This window comes from Prosopis cineraria, unplaced genomic scaffold (assembly GCF_029017545.1).
Source record: "Prosopis cineraria cultivar Desert tree isolate PC_DT_omini unplaced genomic scaffold, ASM2901754v1 PC11, whole genome shotgun sequence".
Taxonomy (NCBI): Eukaryota; Viridiplantae; Streptophyta; class Magnoliopsida; order Fabales; family Fabaceae; genus Prosopis; species Prosopis cineraria.
The window spans coordinates 29,747,163-29,770,000 of NW_026555342.1; the positions used below are offsets into that span (position 1 = coordinate 29,747,163).

General features: G+C 31.2%; 1 protein-coding gene across 1 annotated transcript; it reads left to right on the forward strand.

Annotated features, from left to right (window-relative positions):
* Positions 1-326: 326 nt before the first annotated feature.
* On the forward strand, positions 327-22,530 carry LOC129286446 (putative leucine-rich repeat receptor-like serine/threonine-protein kinase At2g24130). The gene is made up of 3 exons (XM_054922408.1): positions 327-864; positions 937-1,018; positions 22,341-22,530. The coding sequence occupies exons 1-3, from the start codon at positions 327-329 to the stop codon at positions 22,528-22,530; spliced, it is 810 nt and encodes a 269-aa protein (XP_054778383.1).
* Positions 22,531-22,838: the final 308 nt, after the last annotated feature.

Here is a 22,838-nt window from a genome sequence, read left to right on the forward strand (position 1 = left end):
AAAAAAAAAACACTCATTCCCGTTGAAATAGCACGGCGAATGACATATTCATCAATTGAAGACTCTTGATAGCTTTGATATCCATGTGGTAAAATTCAATGAGAGAAGGTTAAAACAATATCTTATAATAAAAAAAGATATTATTTACCTAACACGCTAATTATAATTAATATTTTAGTTGAATTTCTTAATCTTATCATAGAGATGTTATTTTAGTTTTCCATTTGTCGTTGTGTTTGCATGCCTTGACTTGCTTTGGAATTGGAGAAATATAAAATGATGTGTGCTTTCCTAGATACACAATTTGCAATTTTGACAAGTGTGATATGCTCAACATGAAAAAATCTCCTTCCTGTGTTTTCCTGAGCTTCTCACTCCATTGCTTCATATCCTCCTCAGCTTGGATTGATATGAATATCACTATTGATAAATCTGCACTTCTTAGCCTTAAATCTTTAACCACTTCAGATCCATATGATTCCTTATCTACTTGGTCTCTCTCTTCTTCTCCATGCAATTGGGTTGGTGTCACCTGCAATACTCACCATGGAAGGATTCGTTCCTTGAACCTTGGTGGCATGGATCTTAAAGGTACCATATCTCCACAATTGGGCAATATCTCATTTCTTGTTGAACTTGATCTTAGTAGCAACAGTTTTTATGGTCAAATACCAAGAGAGTTAGTTCGATTACGTAGATTGAAACTATTGAACTTGAGCTACAATGACTTTCATGGACAAGTTCCAGCATTGATAGGAGATTTATCCATATTGGAGTACTTAAATATTAGAAATAATAGTTTTGATGGATTTATTCCACTATCTCTATTCAATCTATCAAGGTTAGAGGTATTCGATTGGAGTTGTAATTTCATTGAAGGAACAATTCCTGTTGAGATAGGAAGACTCAAGAGTTTGAAGATTTTACAACTTGCAGTTAACAAGCTCTCAGGAATCATTCCCCAAACAATTTCCAACTTATCTTTACTTGAATTGCTAAATATGTCCCATAACACTTTGTTAGATATGTTTTGGATTATTTTTTATACCTATATTTATTTGTGCTCTAAACTAGTCTATTTGGTTAGCATGATATATTCCCTTCAGGATCATGTGGTAGGACCTAAGTTTGTCTCGACTATTTTAGTTGGATATTTTTATGCATTTTTTAAATTTTTTTCATCAATTGTTTTCAATAAATCACGTATCTATATGAAACTGAAGCAATAGGATATTTGTTTCTTTACTACAGTGCATTCAAATAATAGCTAGCATGGGAATAATAGTCTATTCGATCATTGAAAACATTTTGAAGGGTTTTCTTTCCAAATGAGTAAAGCTTACAATACATGGGCCTAGAACACTCAATTTTAATTTGGACTATTTAAATTATATTTTAATTTTATTATTTATTACTAACTATTATTTCGTTTAAAAAAGTTTGTAGTCAAATATTAATTTTTGTTATGTATATTATTTGCTAAAAATAAATATAATAAAATTCAAACTTTAGATATAAAGAATTTATACTTAGTTCGTATATGAAATGTATAAATTATCACATTTATAACATGATTTGGACTTGGAGGGAAGTGTGAGCTTCTTTTCTCTTCATTTTCATCTCTTTCTCTTGTTCTTAAACCAATGTTAGATGCGAATGTTGTTTTTCCTTAATGATAATTACTAAATCCATTATAATTACACAAACCACCAAAAATCTGTGGCCTTCATTTTCATAATTGAAGTTAACTATTCAAAAAGTAAGGTGATATAACTTGGCACTCACTTTTTCATTAATAACACTATTGAATTCACTCAAAAAAAGTAATAATATTATTGAATAACTCAGTTCTAATATTGAAATTTTTGTGTTGATTTGTGTTATCTCATTCTATGAAAAGAGGTATTTGTTTAAATTCTAAGGAGTATGACATTTGGATTGGGACACTTCAAAGGAAGTAAGCCAATGACTTCACGGATACCCCCAAGACAATGATAGCAATGAAACGCACTACAACTTTTTTATATTTTATATCGGTTAGAAAAAAAAATTAGGTGAGTTAAGTCTTCAATAATTCAGAACTTAAGATTTAGGATATGCTTTATAACTCCAAAAGTACTTTCACATATATTTACATGTTAACATCTACTAAGGATCTCGCATCCATGACCTACTTTAAATACGTGTCCTTATAAGATATAAGTTATATTTTTATCAGCTAGAAAAATAATCTTCATTGGCCTATGTATGTTGATACCCTATATGGGACTTAATGAGTTAGTAATGAATTCAATATCTGAAAATAATTATATTTCTTAACATTGTGAGCTTTATTTTCTTAAGACGGATATGATCATTAAGTATAAATTTTGTTTTTGAATCTTGTGTCAATAAAAATGCTTATAATGACCCCTCTCATCATTAACGTAAAAGACATGCAACACTAGATTGAGAAAGTCTTCGTACTGTAAACATGCATAAAAAAATGCATACTTTAGAAAATTCTTCCTTATGCTTATTCTATAAATTTAGTGCTTATTTTATATTGCTTCTAACAGTTTAAGCTGAAGATATTTCCATTCCTGAAATATAAGCTAGTTTGTCTAAACCATCAAATTAAATAAATCAAATATTTTGCATTATGAAATTCTTTCATTTCTTTGGAACATGCCTTCTTTAAGAGACATTAACCTAATTGGAAGGAATCTTTTAAATGCCAATTTTCCAAAAAAAAAAAGTCATCATCTCACTTTTCTGGAATTGTTGGCTGTTGATGATAATTTTTTATAGGGAAGTATTCCAAAATCAATGAGCAAATGCACATTTTTGAAAAAAAAAATTATATTTGAGCACCAACTCATTTTCAGGTATTTACACTTGTGAACGTGTGTACTTTTTCCCAAGGTAATTATGAATAAAATGTCAATTAGCTATGGATTAGAATATTAGATTAATTATTTAATCCCAAAGCAATTAAAATTATAAAGAATTATATTTAGGTGCTATTGCATATATGTCCCTATCCGTATATGTACATGGTTGGCTTGTTGAAGTAAACTATGTCTGTTTTTCTTCCTAATCTCTTGGATAAAAATAAATTTGAAATGAAATCATTTTGTTTACACGCATATTTTGACGACACACACTCAAATAATGGTGAAATAAAAATTTTAAATCAGTTATATTTGTGGAAACTTTTCTGAATGCAAAAAGTAATTATACATCTTTAAAAGAATTATATTTTGAAGGATTTTATCACTTACAACTGACAGTAAGCTTTTAGGAATGTTTAATGTTGATGATTTGTAATATCGACATCATTTTTTTCACTATAATAATATAATTTGATAGGGATAATAGAAATAGGATCACTCAGATTTTGATGCTTCTGTATTGTCTTTAGTTTTTCATTTCCCTGCATTTTCTTTTCATATGCAACTTTTCTTTTCTTTTTTTTTTTAACTGATAACTTTGATTATATTCATGATATGTCTATATACATGGATGAGTTTTAAATTTTTGTTTCTAATATACATGCTTTTACCAATATACTGAAACAAGGTTTTCTTGTTTTGTTTTTAATTTTGCTAGCACATTTCATATTTTCAAATGCATTTTAAATATGCATGTACTTTGTCACTTGTATAGCTTTTAAAATATTTAATTTTTAACAAACAAAAAATCACATATACATAGGAAAAGAAAATAAAATGGTGATAGTATTATCTATGCATATTGCTTGATGTGACTTCATGAGAAATAATAAAAAGTTTAATAAATATAATACCAGGTATACCATAACAAGATTGGACACTTTACTATTTATCATTACTTCTAATCTCATCTTATAAAAAAAAATTCATTCTAATCTTATATCAATATTAATTATTGTATAAAAAGCTTAAAATTTTTAAAAGTAAATCTTCTAATTAGAGCACTTCAATGCAAGCCCAATCATCACATCTTCCTGTCCATTAGTATTTGCCATACATTTCAAGTCCATATATCATTGAACATTTATTTCATTTTCTCCCAACAATTGTATATATAATTTAATTAATTTATTTTATTATTAAAACTCATAGTGGAGGAATTAAATAGAAAAAAAGATATAAATAAATTTACAAAATAAATTTAAAATTATAATGAAGGAATTGAATCGAAATTTTAAAACTAAAAATAAATCTAGTTCAACCATATCTTGTGCACTCAAACAACTCTTCTTTTCCTCAAAACAAATTCATTTTTAATAACTTTCAAAACCTATATACTCTGAAATTAAGAATAACAAAATAAAATGGTACACAAACTTAGATACTCTATCTAACTTGGTTTTGAATAACAACCTATCCAATAACAATAAAGAAAACAAACACAAAACTCTGAAATTAATAATAGAGCATACAAACAATATATTCGTAATACTCAACAAACAAATAAAATTCATCATTATAATTTATTTGGGTTTATAAAGGAACTGTGCTAAATTTTTAATTCCAAAATTATGCTTGGTGAAATTAAATAATACTTTCCAAATTAAATTTTTTCTTATAATAATTATTCAATAACTATTTAATTTGAAATTAAAATTTGAGACATAAGAAATAGAACAAATACTGAAAAAGGAGTCAAATAAATAAATGATGATGGGGAGAGAGAAAAATATAAAGTTAAAATGAATAGGAGAGAAAGTAGCAAAAATAATCAAGGTTAACTTGTGGGTAAGAAATTTTCAGGGGTGATTTCAATAAGAAATTCCAACTTATCTTCACTTGAGTTATTTAAGTTGTCTTATAACAATTTGGATTATTTTTAACATATACAATCGTCTTTGTTCTGAACTTCTGAATTTGGTTTGCTGGATATAATCCTTCAATGTTCATGTAGGGAATATGAGTTTGTCTCAATTATATTGTTTTCTTCTGTTTTTTTATTTTTGATATGTTCATGCACTTTCTTCTTTTTATTTTGCAACATTTTTATTTTTTTTAGAAAATTAGTCATCCAATTTTTTGCTGTAATTATTAATCCAAACGGATCTGAAGGCTCATTTATCTTTGAATTTGATTACAATATCGTTTATATGTATTGTCATGGAGGAATCTAGGTTTGTCTCAATTTCTTTTTTTTTTAATTTATGTACATTTCTTTTTATTTTTTACCAGCATTTTTTGTTATCTCTTTTGGAAGAAATAAATTGGCATCCAATTCTTGATAAATTAAGTTAATAAAGTCACACCATGGGAAAAATAATACTGTTATAATGATAGTGAAAACAAATCTAAAATCAATGATTAAAAATAAATGTTTATTATTCTTTCTTTAAAAACTTTTTGAATGGTCTGTTTTTCATTAAAAAACCAATGAGTAACCCTTACAGGGCACAAATTTGGAACATTTTAATTTTAATTGGATAATCTAAATTATATTTTAATTTTAATTTCTAAAATAATCGTAGTTTTGTGCTCAATCGTTTGGAATATATTTGTGATTTTTTCCATACTATATATGCTTTTATTTTATAAAAATATAAAATTGTTACTTACATGCTCTTTTTTCTCCCTCCTAATATTTCAAGGAGACATTCCCAATGACATTGGTAATCTTTCACAACTAAAGGTGCTGTATCTCGGAGTGAATCAACTTGTTGGTTCTATACCATCTTCATTGTTTAACAATTCAAAGCTACAAGACAGTGAACTTTCAATGAATCAATTATCAGGGAGTCTTCCAACAAATATGTGTCTTGAGCTTCCAAAGCTTGAAATATTTTTTGTGGCTGAAAATGATTTGTCTGGTGAAATACCTTCCATTTGGCATCAATGAAAAGAATTAGCACAGTTAGAATTAAGTTATAACATGTTCAAGCCAGGAATCATTCCAAGTGACATTGAAAATTTGACCAACCTCCAAGCATTATCTCTTCCCAACATCAACTTGCAAGGTAAGAGTTTTAATTATAAGATTGTCTTAAATTCTATTCCACATTTTGATAAGACACTAGTGAATATTGATAATTCTGCTAAATTACTTTTAAAGGCATAGAATATGATGCTTTATATGTCAATTAGCTCTGGATTAGATTAACCAATCCCAAAGTGAATATGAATAAAGTGACATATATGATATATAGAAGTGTAAAAGTAGGTGAAAGTGAAGAGAGAATTTTTAATTAGGATGGAAACATCCAAAATCTATAAGCTAAGTGTGCAAATTCGTTCACAGATATACCCATATCCATATGGGTGTGTAACATCTCAAATGGAAATAAATTTGAGATAATATATCCTTTAGTTTTTCATCATTTCATTTGTTGTCCATGTTTTTATCATGAGATTTATAAGTGTGTGTTCACGACACACACTTATTATGGCGAAATAAAATTTTAATTCAATTATATTTGTAGAAAACATCAAGTAATTGTACATCTTTGAAAGATTTGTCATATCTATATTTGTTTCCACTATAATGATATTATTTGATAATATAAAAATAATATAATGGACAGTTTGGATTCTGATTCTTCCCTCTTGCCTTTTGTTTTTTTTTTTCCCTACATTTTCTTTTCAAAGCAAGTTTTCTTTTCTTTGTATTTTTTTTTACAAATGTAGAAAACAAATTGAAAGGTATTAACTTTAATTATATCTACGATATATCTATATACCTGAATGTGTTTTGAATTTTTGGCTCAAATATATAAGTTTCTAGCAACATATACTTGAAACAGGTTTTCTATGTTTCTATTCTTATTTTTTCTATGACGTTTTATATTGCCAAATTCACTTTAACATATACTTTGTCTCTTGTATTGCTAGAAAATGGTGATAGTAGTGTTTAATATATTAATTCTTGATGTAATGAGAATCAATATAAATTTAATAAATATAATGACAATTATATCATAACAAGATTGACACTTTACTTTTTTTTTTTTTTTTAAGCTGACACTTCGCTATTTTTACCATTACTTCTAATCTTATATCAATAATTATTGTATAAAAACTTAAATTTTTTATTAGCCAATCTTCAATAAAAATATAAACTTGTACTTCTTGCCTTTTTTCATGAAGGGAAATTGTGTCTTTTTACCATAAAACATATTTCTGAAAAGGGCCCTTCAGCATATAGAATTATTTCAAAATACATTGGGATCTCAATGCAATTTTTTCTCACCTAGGGGCCCTAGATGAGATTCTCCCATTTATAAATCCTCCTATAAAAATTAGCTCAACTGGTATTTCTAAAATTTATAAGTGAACGTGTTTTTCATCTTAATTGAATTGTAAATTAAAATAATGTGATAAATTATATGTCATCCCTCAAAATTTACAAGTCCTCTTTTAGAAATTTGTATATCTTCAAAGTTGACTTGAAAATTATGTGTAAATTTTTTTTAAGTAATAATACTATTTAAATTATTAAATATAAATTATAATATTTTAATAAGATTTTATTAAAAAATATAATATTTTTAATTACTATCTATTTGTTGGCTTTTGTATTTTGCAGTAACTTTATAAATTCATAAATTAAACCTTAGGCAATATCATATTTAGGTGATCCTTGGCTCAATTGAAAGCTCTCAAAACCATCTTCAAGGAAAAGACATTTATTTGAAATTTTCTAATACAATTTTTCCACAAAGACAAACACCACTTTATAACCACAAGGTTTATTTGATTGGAAATGATTACTAGTTTGAAAACTCATTTTGCCAACCATGACCTTAACTTATATTTCTCAAAGCATATTTTACAATCATAGAAATACTTAATGGCGTGTTTGGATCAATGGTGATTTTATTTGGATTTGGACCTGAAGAGAATGGAGTGCAGAAACATACCTTTATGGACTTTGATTATAGTAACTCTTATAGCAATGCTCGACCTTATTTCTGCCTCACGGTAACCTGACCATAATGATGGATTTGGATGTTTGATACATAGTAGACGCACTAGAGCTTTCTTGGGAGTGAAGAGGGAGAGAGGTAGATTGAGAGAACACTCTTGTTTTTACTTTTCTAGAGAGGAGAGTAAAACTAAAATAATTGTATGTTATATTAGATTACCTAATATCTCACTCATAGATAACGGATAGTTATTTTGTTTATTTAAAACAAATAACTACCCCCTCGAAAAATACTCCGGTAACCACCCATAAGATAATGAAAAATAATTATTTAACCCAACTTGGGCCCTCACTCACTCAACCTAATTCATCAAGGGTGCAACCCAACATGTCCCACTCACACTTGATGAATTCTCCCTCACGTTCATAGTAGGTACTCCATTATGACCAAGTGGCATGATGTCACGCCCTTAAAACAAAGGATGACCAGCACGGGAGTGAATTACTTTGCGCATTCCCGTAAGCCTTAAAATGAAATTCATTTTGTTTTTTTAAAAAATAATCAAATTATATGGAAATTATAACACTTTTGATATTAATTGTCATAACAAGGCTTCAATGTTTTTGTAGAAATTTTGACAGAACCTCACCTATAAATAGAATCTCCTGAAATTTCTAAAATACACTAATTTAGTCAAAACATCAACTAAATCAGGAGCTCAGCTTCTTCCAGCCAGCAAACAATATATGAATCAAAATAAATTTGTGACAACAATCTATGTGGAGTAACTAATTTTTCTTCTAAATTAAAATATATAAGATTTAAATATTTACATAAAAAAATAACAGTACCAAATAAAATTTTCACCCAATATAGCTATATTGCCCTTTGGAGGTTAGAAGTAGGATCAGCATCAAATAACGAATCTAAGACCAAAATAAATTTTTCAGTAAATAGCATCCTAAAGATAGAATTTAAAATAATAAATTCAACCAATTTTGTAAATTAGTTGGATGGACGAGAATTTAATATAATATACTCAATAACTTTATAAATTTTTAAGTATAACCATCAAAATGAGATTAAATTGAAAACACTAAAAACACTTTATATCTTCATGGTAGAAGAAAAAAAAAGATAATTTATACATATGTGGATCAAAATAACATACTAACAATTGAAACCATTAAAATTTCAAATGCATAAATTTGTTCAAATTTAGGATTGTGAGAACTTAACAGAATAGGTAATAAACGTAGACACACATTCCACGAAAGTAAAAGAACCAAATGCGGCTTATGCCACAAAAACAAACGTGGACACACAATCCACGAGGGTAAATAACCATATGCAACTTGAGCTACGAAACAAATGTGGACACACAATCCACGAGGGTAAAAAAACCAAATGTGGCTCAAAGCCATGAAAACCAAACATGGGTATGAAGCCCACAAATAACAAACGTGAGGACAAAGCCCACGAAACAAACTAGCTAGTTATTAACCACAGCATGCCATGGGCTAATGAAACTGCTATTAGCAGCAGTGTTCTATATAGAGTCCTCTTATAATCCCGTTTCAAATATGGGAAAGAAATAATTATTTTTGAAATGAAATTTTCATTCCTAATAACAAACTCACATGAATTGTTTCAAATACATAAGACTTTCAAAATTAATACATCAAAGCGAGTGTACAAATTTGCATTAATTGTGTAATTAAGAAATTCCAAAATTCAATAAACAAAGATGCCTTCATCAATATTAGAAATATATTTCTTGAGGAAAAATAAATGCACATATCACCATCTAATTATTCACCATAAATATTCCATAATTTTCAAAACTAATTTAATTCATAAGAGTAAAATATTTTAGAAAAAGCCTACTAAAAATAAGTTAAAGGGAATGCTATTCACTTACTCATCAAAGTTCCAAATTCCCAACAATATTCTTCTTTTAATTCTTTTTAGGGTCCCGTTCTTCCATATACCCTATAAGGATGTGAATAAATATACTTTTAATAAATTTTTAATTTATTACACAATCTCAACTAGCCACCATCATTTAGATTTCCAAAATGAAAATTCATGCCTTAAAGTTGGTCAAAGTATTATTATTCATATCACTAGTCTCCTCCAACTTGTTTTAACCATGCCAACCTATTTCCTTGAGATATAATTTTCTCTCAAGCTTTGCACCAAATGCCTTAGGTGCATTAGTTCTACCAATTTGATTTAAAACATCCAATAATTTACTAATAACCTTACAATTCCCAATGATTTAAATGGTTTCATACAAATTCATATTTAAATTCTTTTGCAATCTATAAGTTAATTTGTAGATCCATAATCTTCATATACTAGCATACTTCTCACAAAGACTAATTAAATTTAAAAAATGCAAATCCAAGCCATCTCTCTTCCTAGGTATTTTATTAAACACTATATGAGCATAAGTTATCAAGCTAATATTAACATTTTATTCCAAAATTTCACCTTCCTTCAAACCTTACAATATCACTAATTCAATCATTTTCAATTACAAACTCAATTCCATACTATCAGCTCCCTCCTTGTATAACCATCAATTTTGATTTAAAAATCAAGCTTCCTCTTCCTATATATCCATATAAGGTTACAGATAGCAGCAGGGCTCAAGAAGAAAGTAAATTTGCAACATCAACTCCATCCTTTCACCATCTCACACACACAGAATTTTCTAAGGAGAAGAGATCAAAGATTCTCACCTTGGATAGACCAACAACATGCTAACAAGGAGGAGGAAGAGAATGTTGCGTCTGCATAGTGAAGGGGAGGAAGATCACTATTGGGCATAAAGAAGAGATGAGCAAATTGGTGATTGACAAAGTAAGCAAAACAAAAGGAGCAAGTTCTCTTATTCACTTGCACAACCATGCTAATAGTGAAGAAGAAAGAAACAGATTTGGAGCAGAGGAGGAGGAAGAGGTCACGTTTTACTTGATCAAGGGTGGATGAGACAAAAGCAACGACAAGCATGCCGGCAAGCTCACAGCCACAAGCTATAGACTAAAAAATGATGACGAAGCCCAAGTTACTTACATAGTTTTACAGATGATCAGATAAGGGAGATTGACACAGAATAGAGGAGAGCAATACAAGCCCATTTATGCTTTTTTGCAGTGAAGATTCTAGCATTTATGGAGTCACCGGTGACCAGTAGAATGACAGAGATGATGGCAAAGGACAGAAGTCTGGGCAAGGGTTTAAAGCTTCTGGAAAATCCTCAAGCTATCTCTCCACCAACCAATAAGCACAAGTTTAATGAATAAAAAAAGAAGAAAGAAGAGAAATATATCAGATTAGGAGAAGGGTAGTTTGGTAATTTCACAAAGTTAAAAATTGCAAAATAATTCTCCATTTTGGCCTCTATCAGGTTCGAACTTGGGACTAAATGAGTGTATTATATACATACTTCCACTACACCAGCTTCCCTTCTTGTCCAAATTATCCCAAAATTAATATAACTATAATTATAATACAATACTATATATTAACTTTTTAATTGAATTTTTTACTTAAAATTCTTGAGTTATTACACACAACGCCTTTCTTTGAGCATTCTTATGCTAGAAATCCTTTATAGATTAGCACAAAACAACTCCTTCATTGATTTGCTCTTGTATTAATAATGTGCCTTATATGTCGTAGATTTATCTATATACAATTTTCTCATGGCCAATCTAATCTCAATTAACTTAGTTTAAGACTCAAATTACTTTTCTCGTGTGAACAGTGTCCACAATTATGAAGTCCACATAATGATATTATAAGGGATATGTCTTAGACACTAGCATAAGTGTGTATATATTAAGTAGTGAGTTTTCTTTTTGCCAAATATCACTTTGATAAGAAATAGTTGCTTTCTTAGCACATCACCTTCAAATCACATCTATCATGATCATAGGATATATGCTAAAGTTGTGGGTACTATAAGTTACCTCCATGATATTATCAAAGTCAAACAACATTAATGAAATGATTATTTCATCCTAGGACTCACACAGTAACAAAGCAGGGATTTATTCACTTGCTTCCCAGTAGTGATTCCTAAGCACATGTGGTATTAATCACTTGCTATGGTATTACTCTTATCTCATATGACCATATATCATTTTGCTTTTATCATTAATGCTGTATAGACTTAAGTTTAGACACACACAGTATCTAACCTAAATTCTTCTACTCATCTTGCATGACATCAAACTTGAAGGATTTGTTGTTTTGCTACAAGTATCATAGATGTGGGAATCCATGATTTAATATATATATATATATATATCTCATCTCAACATGCTCCTTATTTTATCTTGAGGCGATGTAGTTTGTGTTTTTTCTCTACCATATCAGTACTCTTACTACCTTACTGGTGAACACAGATGTCTTAATCTTATTCATTCCTCTTGAGCATCAAATGTACTTGCTCATGTGAGAGAGCCAACCTTTACCTATACGACAAACTATACATTATATACTTTCACATATACATGTATATCCATGATGATATAATTTTAACCAAAATGCTATTTATGTATGCTATCTCATTTCCTACACATGCTAAGAGACTTGATGCACTTTATGTATAGTTCCTTAGTTATAAGCTTTATAAGGGGATTTGTTATCACATACTATGTAGGAATCAGCTGTATAAATACAACTACACGTGTTGTAACATCTCTATAATGGCCCTAATTTTTTAACTAAATAAAATTTTCTCACAATTGATATTTTATTTAATTGTTTTAGTTCTATGGTAAATGAAGAGTGGTGGCCTAGTGGAACTTATGCGAGTAGCTTACCTGAAGATCCAAAGTTTGAATCTCATGAGCAATAGGTTAATTTTATTTTGTTTTAATTATGAAAAATTTCCCTTGTCTTTTATGTTGTAATAGAAAAATTTTGTGCCTTTTGTTGTAATTTTCCCAATTCTTCCTTTTGTGTAATTTTTTTTCCTTCTCCTCTATTACTCAAACATTAGAAAAGTGAGAGAGAGAGAGAGAGAGAGAGAGAGATTTTGCCTACATTCTTAAAGCCTTATCTTCCCCATTAAGTTGCTCCTCTAGTCTTCATTATTAGTGGCTACTTCCCTCACCATCAACTGTGTCTCCTCATTGCCGTGTTCTTCTACTGAAGTGTTAGGTCACTAGATTTCCTTTCCTATCATCATGCTCTAATTCTTTTTTGACCTAGATTAGTAGGTGAGTAAGCTTCATCTTCCTTTCATCCTCATTTGCTGGGTGTGGTACATGTGGTAAACTTATTGCTTCTTTTCTCTTTCAATATGATTGGCCATCGTTGAACCAAATATGGCATTCTTAAGATTATTGCTTCCATGAGAAATGTAACCTCCCCGAGGTTAAATCATACTTAACTCTAAATTATAGTAATCTAGGGCTTAACTCACAAGAATTTCCAAAACTGTAAGGTTTATAAAAGAATTTCTCAAAATCTATTTCAAAGGAATCCCAATTTTCCATTTCAAATCTCAAATATAATTTAAGGACTCCAAATCAGAGTTTTAAAAACAAAGCAGAAGCTTGGAAATCAATGGGGACCTAAATAATGAGTTTTACAACTCAAAATAGATTTTTACACAAAATTTAACATGTGCATTATAGCTTATGGTTCGTATGCCATGGCATGTCTCCTCTGTGCCATGTGCCACGCGTGAAGGTGCCATGTGCCACGACGTATTGCATGAAATTTGATAGATCAGCACTGTCATTTGATAGCACAGGGAGCAAACTTCTGACGCGTCCCAAATCTTCGGCCGACATCTGATTGAGGTGGTTTTGGTGTCTACACGAAGCTTTCTCATAGATCTAGCTAATGGCACAGGTTTCATACTCAAATTCATTTTCTATCAAAATTTGGACACCAAAATTCATTTTGACACATTTTCCTAAAATTTCACAAATGGGGTATCCAACTTAACTGCACATGCCAATAGCCTATACTAACCCTCTGACTACACTCAATAGACTCTTGTGGACTCGTACAATACACCACACACAACCAAAAACACTGATTTCACAAAATCACCACTCAACCCCAATTTTTACAAAACCTAAAGGGGGAGGAAAAATTGCACAAAACCAACCATTTCATTCATATTTCTTAAAAATACATATGTTCCTACTTGCACAAGTATTTTGGCCTATCCATGGGTTAACAAGAAAAACTTACTAACCTAGGGCACAAAATACATTAGTTAAAATACAAAATTATGCAAGTAGTGCATCAATCATGACAATTGTTCCTAGTTGGCAAATACATTAACAATTACACATGTAAACGACATAAAGATGATTTACTCCATAAATCCTAAGTCTCTGTGTGTTTTCCCTGACTCGGATCCAATGAGCTAGTTCTTGAAAATATTGAGAATTAAGAGGTGAGTACAACCACTCAGTAACTAAGTTTCACTTAACCCTTATAGTTATATAGTAATTGTAAATAGATGCAAATAGGCACATAACACATATATCACATAGTATTGGGCTACGGTTCACAAAACTAATAACCATGTGACTGGGCTTGCCATAAAACACTATATCATGTTGTTTTTCAAAAACATAACTCAGGGTCATAAAAATAACGACCATGCGCACTTAACACATGCCGGACCATAAAACTAACAACCATGTGGCTGGATTTATATGTATGATCATGTGCCAACCTTATATCCTCCTGTTACCTCCGACATGAAACTGGTGGCTATCACGTGGCTATGTCCTTCACAGACTAACCCAGCCTTCTACTTGTGAGGAGCTACCGAGCCAGGATTAACTCACTCACTTATCTAATCCGATTTTCCCCAATACTAACAACCATAGAGTGTCATACCCTTAATCTAGCCTCCTCATAAACAGATGGAGACTAGTTAGGTTTGAGTCCCTCATAAAACAAGTGGGACAGTCTCAAATCAATCATGGGATAAGAGCTACCTTCCGATTCTAATGGTCGGTGCTAAGGCTAGTTCTCGATTCTAATGGTCATTGCTAATACCATGTGGATTTCCAATCAAACTACTCCTCCCCCTAAGCGAACTCCTGCCAATGATCATGCCATGCACATTTTACACATTTTATGCATTTCAACATTTATTACTCAACACATGAACTCACATAACACATATACTCCACATTTTAACACATAATTCATTACAATTCTCCACACATAATAATAAATCGCAATTAATTTCGTAAAAACATCAAGGGTGGTAGAATCAAGGTTTTTTTTTCTCAAAACCATTTCATACTTAAGCATTTGCCAATATGCATCATCAAATTAACTCACAAATCACATTTTACAACACAATTAACATTTAACTATAAAAATTAAGTTTTTCCCATTTATCTCAAACCTTTGAGAGGTCAAAGATTTACCCCTCACTATAGAAACTTCCCTAAGCTTCAATAAGCTTGAAAGGTGCCAAGACAAACCTCTCTATAACCAAATCATAAGGATATCATCATCATCTAGCTCTTCAAGCTTTATCAATATAAAAAACTTCTCATACACTATTTTACCAACTCATAACCACTACCCATTCATACCTAATGGGCTCATTAGATTCCACTTATATAAATTATCATTAATAAAATTTCAAACCATCATTAGTGTATATTAACCTCTCCCAACTACCTCATAAATACTAATTTTCGGATATTAAATGCTCTTATGGACCAACCATTTCCAAAATTATCAATGTGGTATTCCAATGTATTAAATCACTCCTATTAGTCTCATTTTAACCAATGAAATCGGACCCATACTCTTATGGACTAAAAATCCATCTCCCAACTTAAACCCTACCATAAATAATCATAAATGAGAGAGGGAAGGGAAGAAGGAAGCACCATAATCTTACCTTAAGTATTTGGGAGCTTCAATCTATCCTCAATGGGGCCAAATATCGTGCACTAACAGAGCCAAAACCAAGCTCTTTATTTTCCTTCTCTTTCTCTCTTTTGTTTTCACGTAGCTCACGAATCAGATTTATCAGATTTTTGGCCGTGCGTCATAGCGGACCAACCATGCACCATGGCACATGGCATAGAGGAGCCTGTTACATTTAAATTATGTCTGTGCACCACAACGAACTAACCACGCGCTGGGGTGTGTGGCATAGAACACAACTCTCCACTTTTTCGTCCTCTTTCCTTGCCCGAGTGACCCGTCATCAATCCAGACCCACTTCTAAGGCTGAAAGCACATCAATTATGCCAAGTTAAACCCCTTTAGCCACACACCTCATTAACTAACTAACTAACTAACTACCCTAATTAAATTAATAAATTAGGGTTAAAATTTTTTAGATGTTACAAGAAACTTTGATCTACCTAATTGCTTTATTGCTTCTTCACACTATGATATACACAAGAACTAGTGTAAGAAGGACTTTTAACAATGACTTTTTTTATTCGCGTTAGTTATTAGGGGGAAGTAAAACAAGGTGAAGTCAAAAGTCAACTTTCTACATCATTCTTGTCATGATTTTGAGGAAATTGAGGTGTATTCTAGTTGATGTTGTGTGTTATTTTATTTTTATGTTAAACTAAATGTTGATGATAGAGTTAAGTTTGGAAGTTAATTAAATTGTTGGATAATTATTGTGAATTGAATTTTGATACACTCAAGATGTTTGTGAAAATGCTTGAAAGAAAGATTTGGCTAAAATAAGGTTGCTTAATCTTTATATTAAGGTTTGGAAGAATTATGGATGCTACTTGGAAAGCTTTATGTGTAATTATATCTATAAGTAATAAGTTTGAAATATTGATTGCAATCTTGGAGTACCTAAATTTGATATTATTAAATTAAATATTGGTTTATGGTGCATCATCAAGCATTAAGAAGGCATAAATGAATGGGAAAGTTTTCTCTTGCTCTTATTAGGTTATGGTTAATTTACTAATTTGACAAGGAAATTGTTAGCTATGTATGTTTAATTGTGATGTTATTTGTGTTAAACCTTGGTTTTAATAATTATAAAATAAGAAAAGTTTATGTTTGACAGATTTAATAATAAAAAAATAATGGCTTGTAAGGAAATTGGTTATCTTTAATTTAAGTTTCTATATCTCGCATCTTATTCTTATTCCCAAATATGTGTCTTATTCCTAAATAGCCAAGTAACACATGAGCTTTCCCTAAACCCATTCATATTGTGTTTCTCTCCAAAGATTAAGTATATAACTTGATCTTAATTCCTTAAGGACCTCTTGTATTGCTTGAAAGGTGTCTTATGTGAACTTAGAATCAAAATATCCTAAATCTGAGAGCCCTTGTCATTTTTCTATATAATGGTCCTTATTCTAGAATAGCTTCTTTATTTTGAAATATCTTATTCCTGAGCGAACTTCTTTATTCCCAAGTATCAACTCTCTTGTCTATTCAAAATAGCTCATTTAGGAATTTAGGAATAGCTATCTTTATTCAAGAATAATGCTTTGTTCTTCATAGCTTATTCGCGTTGCGTCTTTCTAAAGTTACTTATTCAGGAATAAGTTATTAAGGAATAGACTATTTAGGAATAGCACTTCTTATTACTAAATAATGATTTTCAAATCAATGCTTACATAACTCTATTCTGATATAAAAATCTTACTTATTTCATGTCTAGTCTTTCTTACACATCTGCTTCTATTTTATTTTGAAATATGCCTAATACATTGTGCTCTGTTTCACACGAGTAAAATAGGGGTTAATTGAAGCTCTTATAGTTTATTATCCTTTCCTCTTCTGAGAGTAATACGTATTCTCTGATTTATCTAGAATCATTCGAAACATGTTTCTGGGTTCATCTGAACTTAGCTCAATTTTATTAAAAAAATCTTTATTCCCAAATAGCTTTGTTCTTTCAAAAAAGCCTCACATCAATTCTAGGCAGTTGAATAAGGTTACAGTAAAGAACAAGTATCCACTGCCTCATATCAATGATCTCTTAAATCATTTGGTTGGTGTCACAATTATCTCTAAGATTGATTTACATTCTAGGTACCACTAGCTGAGGGTTAGTGAGAAGGATGTGGTAAAGACGGCTTTCAGGACTCAATATGGCCATTATGGGTTCTTGGTTATGCCATTCGGGTTGACAAATGTGCTTATAGTTTTCATAGACTATATAAACTACATCTTTTATCCTTTCTTGGATTAGTTTGTGGTGGTTTTTATTGATGATATCTTGATCTACTCTAAAGATGAAGAGCAATATGCCAGAAACTTGAGGATCGTCTTAAGGTTTTTGTGAGATCATAAGCTATATGCCAAGCTCAGTAAGTACGAGTTGTGGATGAGAGAGATTAGATTCTTGGGACATATCGCATCAGTAAATGGTATTATGGTTGATCTGCATAAGGTTAAAGTAGTCTTGCAATGGAAGAGACCAAAATTGATTATAGAGATCCATAGTTTCCTAGGCTTAACAGGTTACTATTGGCATTTTATCAAGGGTTTTTCTTAGATTTTGATGCCTTTGACTAGCTCACGAGGAAGGATAGGCTGTTTATTTAGGATGATAGGTGCAAGATAGCTTTTCTTAAGTGGAAAGAAAGGTTAACGATAACTCCAATGTTAGTGATTCTAGATCCTCAAAAGCCTTATGATGTGCACACTAATGCCTCTCATAAGGGTCTTGGTTGTGTTCTAATATAAGATGAGAGGGCAGTGGCATATGCATCTCGACAGCTTAGGCCATATGAGGAGAATTATCTGACACATGATCTTGAGTTGCCACGCCATTATCTTTATAGCATAGTGTTTAAGGTCTTGAGTGACCATAAAAGTCTCAAGTACCTGGTGGATTAAAAAGAGCTAAATATAAGACAAAGGCGCTATATGAAGTTTCTTAAGGATTATAATTTTGAATTTAAGTATCATCCAAGGAAAGCAAATGTGGTAGTAAATGCTCTTAGTTGCAAGACCTTACATGTGGCTTATTTAATGATTTGGGAGCATAGATTGATAGAGTCTTTGGTTGAGACTTCTTTGGGCATGACTAAGTTTTCCTTGAATGGTCTTAAGACTACGGTTATTTCCAATGAATTTTGTAAAGATATATGAGATGCTCAGCTTTAAGATTCAATTTTGTTAAAAATAAGTCAAGACATCGCGAATGGTGAGACAATAGATTATTAGTTTAGTGATAATGGTTATGTGGTTTTCAAGGATAGGGTATGTGTTCCTAACAACGAGTCTATTTAGAAGCAATTATTGGATAAGGCACATCATAGTAGCTACACCCTTCATCCTAGTGCTATTAAGATGTATCATGACATGCAGCGTCACTGGTAGTGGCTAGGCATGGAAAAGAATGTCATAAAGTATGTTAGTAAGTGTTTAACCTGTCAGACGGTCAAGGTAGAGCACCAGAGACCATCAGGGTTGTTACAGCCTTTGGAGATTTCCAAATAAAAATGGGACAGTATTTTAATAGATTTGTATTTGGTCTGCTGAGAACCCAAGCTAGTTTTGACTCTATCTGGGTGATTGTAGATTGTGTTTACTAAGTCAACACACTTCTTACTAGTCAAGACCATCTATATAGTTGATAAGTATGCTGAGATCTATATTAATGAGATTGCGCAATTACATGGTATTTGAGGGATATTGTTTCAGACCGTGATTCTCGATCTACATCAAATTTATCACAGGCTATGCAAAGGGCTATAGCCATGGATTTGAAGTTTAGTACATCTTATCATTCATAAATGAATGGATAAACTAAGCAGATGATCCAGACATTAGAAGATATGTTGAGATTGTGTGCCCTAGAGCTTTAGGGAAGCTGGGACAAGCATTTAGCTCTAGTAGAGTTTGCTTATAATAATAGGTATCACACCAGTATTCAGATGGCTCCTTATGAAGCATTGTATGAAAGACGGTGTAAATCACCTCTCTGTTAGTATGAAGAAATGGTTGGATATCAGATGAAGAAATGGTATACTCTAAAATTTAGTCTGGAGGTGCTGTCACAATAGCTATTTAATGTTGTCATGATAGCAACAGTTGCTGAAGTTGCAACATGTATGAATTTCAATCCATCTATTGGATCTTTTCAAAATTTGGTATAATAGGAGTACTCTTTGAATTTGACATGTGGGATCTAGAATCACTTCGATTAGAGGTTAGATGAGAAAATGTTGCACTTGAAAATTGGTCTGGAGGTGCTATCATGATAGCAAAAATGTCTAAACTTGTAACGTGTCTAAATTTTAACTGAACAATTAGATCTTTTTGAAATTTAAAAACTATTAGTACTTATTAAAAGTGATGTGTGAGCTTTGAAATCACTTCAATTGGGGGCCAGATGGTGAATCAATACCTCCTAAAAGTTTTCCTGAGAGGGCTATCATGACAGCAAATTAATGCTATCATGACAACAATTAATTGCTCTTGTTTATCCAATTTGCTTCTGTGCACTATATAGTAATCCTTCAAAAATTTTAAGAGGTTTGAAATGTTTGTTTTGCTATTGTATAGATTGTTTAGTAATTTAAATGGTTTGTTTCTTAAGTTGGTTTTAGGATCAACCCCTTAATCACACTTAGTTTATTTGGTTGTAGTGTGCTTTTATTAATACTCGGGACAAGTGTTACATTCAATCTCAAAACAAAAGTTACAGAGGAATCTATACATGTTGTATTACATGAAAATCCAACAAAGAAGGATAACTCTGATATGGATGAGTTAACTAAGATGATGGATAATCTGCAGATTTAAATCTTAAAAACTTCCAGAAGCAATTGAGAAAGTAGAAACTCCACCTGAGAAAGAAGAAGAGTCTATGCAACTAACGCCTTGGAGGAATAATAAGAATCATCCTTTTAATTATGTCATTAGATAAATAAGTGAAGCAATGCGTACATGGAGTCATCTTCAAAATATAACTGGTCACTCAGCCTTCGTATCAAAGATTGAACCTAAAACTATTGAAGAAGCTATATTCAACTCCTATTAGATAGATGCTATGTCAGAGGAACTCAATCTATTCGAATGAAGTTAAGTTTGGAATTTAGTACCAAGACCTAAAGATCATCCAGTTATTAGAACCAAGTGGGTCTTTAAAAATAAACTTGATGAAGGAGGAATTATTGTTAGAAATAAGGAAAGATTGATAGCTAAAGGATACAGTCAAGAAGAAGGCATTAATTATGAAAAAACATTTGCTCCTGTTGAAAGATTAAAAGCAATTCATCTTCTCCTTGCCTATGCTACTATGAAGGATATTAAGCCCTACTAGATGGGCATGAAAAGTATATTTCTAAATGGATACATCCTTAAAGAAGTGTATGTTGAACAACTACCTAATTTTGAAGATTCTCAAAATCCTTATGCTGTCTTCAAGCTCAAAAAGGCACTATATGGACTCAAACCAAGAGTATGGTATGATCAATTGAACTCTTTTTCACCAAGAGTATGGTATGATAAATTGAACTCTTTTCTTTTGGAAAAAGAGTTCAATTAAGGTAAAGTAGATACTACCTTGTTCATTAAGAAAAAAGAAAGAACATTTTCTTTTTGTAGAAATTCATGCAAATGATATAATATTCAGTGCTACTAACCATTCCTTGTGTAAGGAATTTTCTAAGTTAATGCAGGGTAAATTTGAAATGTCAATGATAGGAGAACTAAACTTCTTCTTGGGTCTCCAAATTAAAAAAAAAAAGGATGGTATTTTCATGTATCAAATAAAGCATTTAAAGGAGATGCTCAAAAAGTTCAGAATATCAAGCAGATAGAATAGAGACTCCCATGACTTCATCTATTAAAATGGATGAGGATGCAGCTGGAATAGAGTATGATTGCAAATTATATAGAGGGATGATAGGATCACTACTATATCTCACAGCAAGTTGACTTGATATTTCCTTCAGCTTAGGTCTCTATGCTAGATTTCAATATGCTTTAAAAGAATCTCATGTGATAGCTGTAAAGAGAATATTCAAATATCTCAAGGATATTAATACATTAAGACTCTGGTATCCTAAAGGAGGAAGTGAGTTCTTGATTGGATACTCTAACATAGATTTTGGAGGATGTAAAATAGAGAGAAAGAACACAAGTGGGATTTGTCATTTATTTAGTGGCTCACTTGTATCTTGGGCAAGCAAGAAACAAAACACTATTTCCTTGTCATCAATTGAATAAGAGTATATTATTGCTAGATTATGTTGTTTACAAATCCTTTAGATGAAGCAACAACTTGAAGATTTTGGTGTAATGACCCTAAATTTTAAATTGAGCAAAATTTCTCTCCCAAGGGATATTTTATTTAAATAAGTTTTTTTAGCAAGTTTGATTTTATTTTATTTTTAATTATAAGAAAATTTTTTGCTCTTTTTGGTAATTTTCTTGTGTCCTTTCTTGTGATTTTCTCTTGCTCTTTCTTGTAATTTTTTCAAAAATTCTTTGATCATATTTTATATCTTGTGTGAATGGAAAACAGAGCATTCTTGTCTCTTATAGTCACCGATCTTAAACTTCTTTTCTCTCATCACTATCGAGCGTTTCCTCCTCACCTTCGAGTTGTCTCCTCACTGCCAGCTGTTTGTCATTCAATTTCATCAGCTGTTCGTCCATTTCTGTTGAGTGGTATCACTGAATCTCTCCTCTGTTTCTTCGCTGCTATGTGCTAACAGAGGTGTATGCGTGTTCATATCATTTCTTTTCTTCTCCTCAGCAGCTGGACATCGGTGTGTGCGTACATAGTAAGCTCAATCTCTTTTTTTTTTTGCTGATATGAAAATTTTTCTTCTCTTCTTTCTACTCAGTTATTTACAGTAGTAAGGTTGAGTCACTAAATATCCTCCTCTGTCATCGTCCCTTACTCTGTCCAAGGGAAGTAAGTAGTTTCAGATCTTCTAGCATCACTGTCGTCTTCTAGCTTTTCTATTAAAATTTCATAGCTGGACGTGTTGAAGTCATTGGACTTTCTCTCCTTTAA

Excerpts from the sequence above, each read along its gene's own strand:
- LOC129286446 (XM_054922408.1), top strand. The coding sequence starts at position 327 with ATGCTCAACATGAAAAAATCTCCTTCCTGTGTTTTCCTGAGCTTCTCA. Across the intron at positions 865-936 it reads AGAGGTATTCGATTGGAGTT|TTAACAAGCTCTCAGGAATC; the intron begins GTAATTTCATTG and ends TACAACTTGCAG. Across the intron at positions 1,019-22,340 it reads AATATGTCCCATAACACTTT|AGCATTCTTGTCTCTTATAG; the intron begins GTTAGATATGTT and ends AATGGAAAACAG.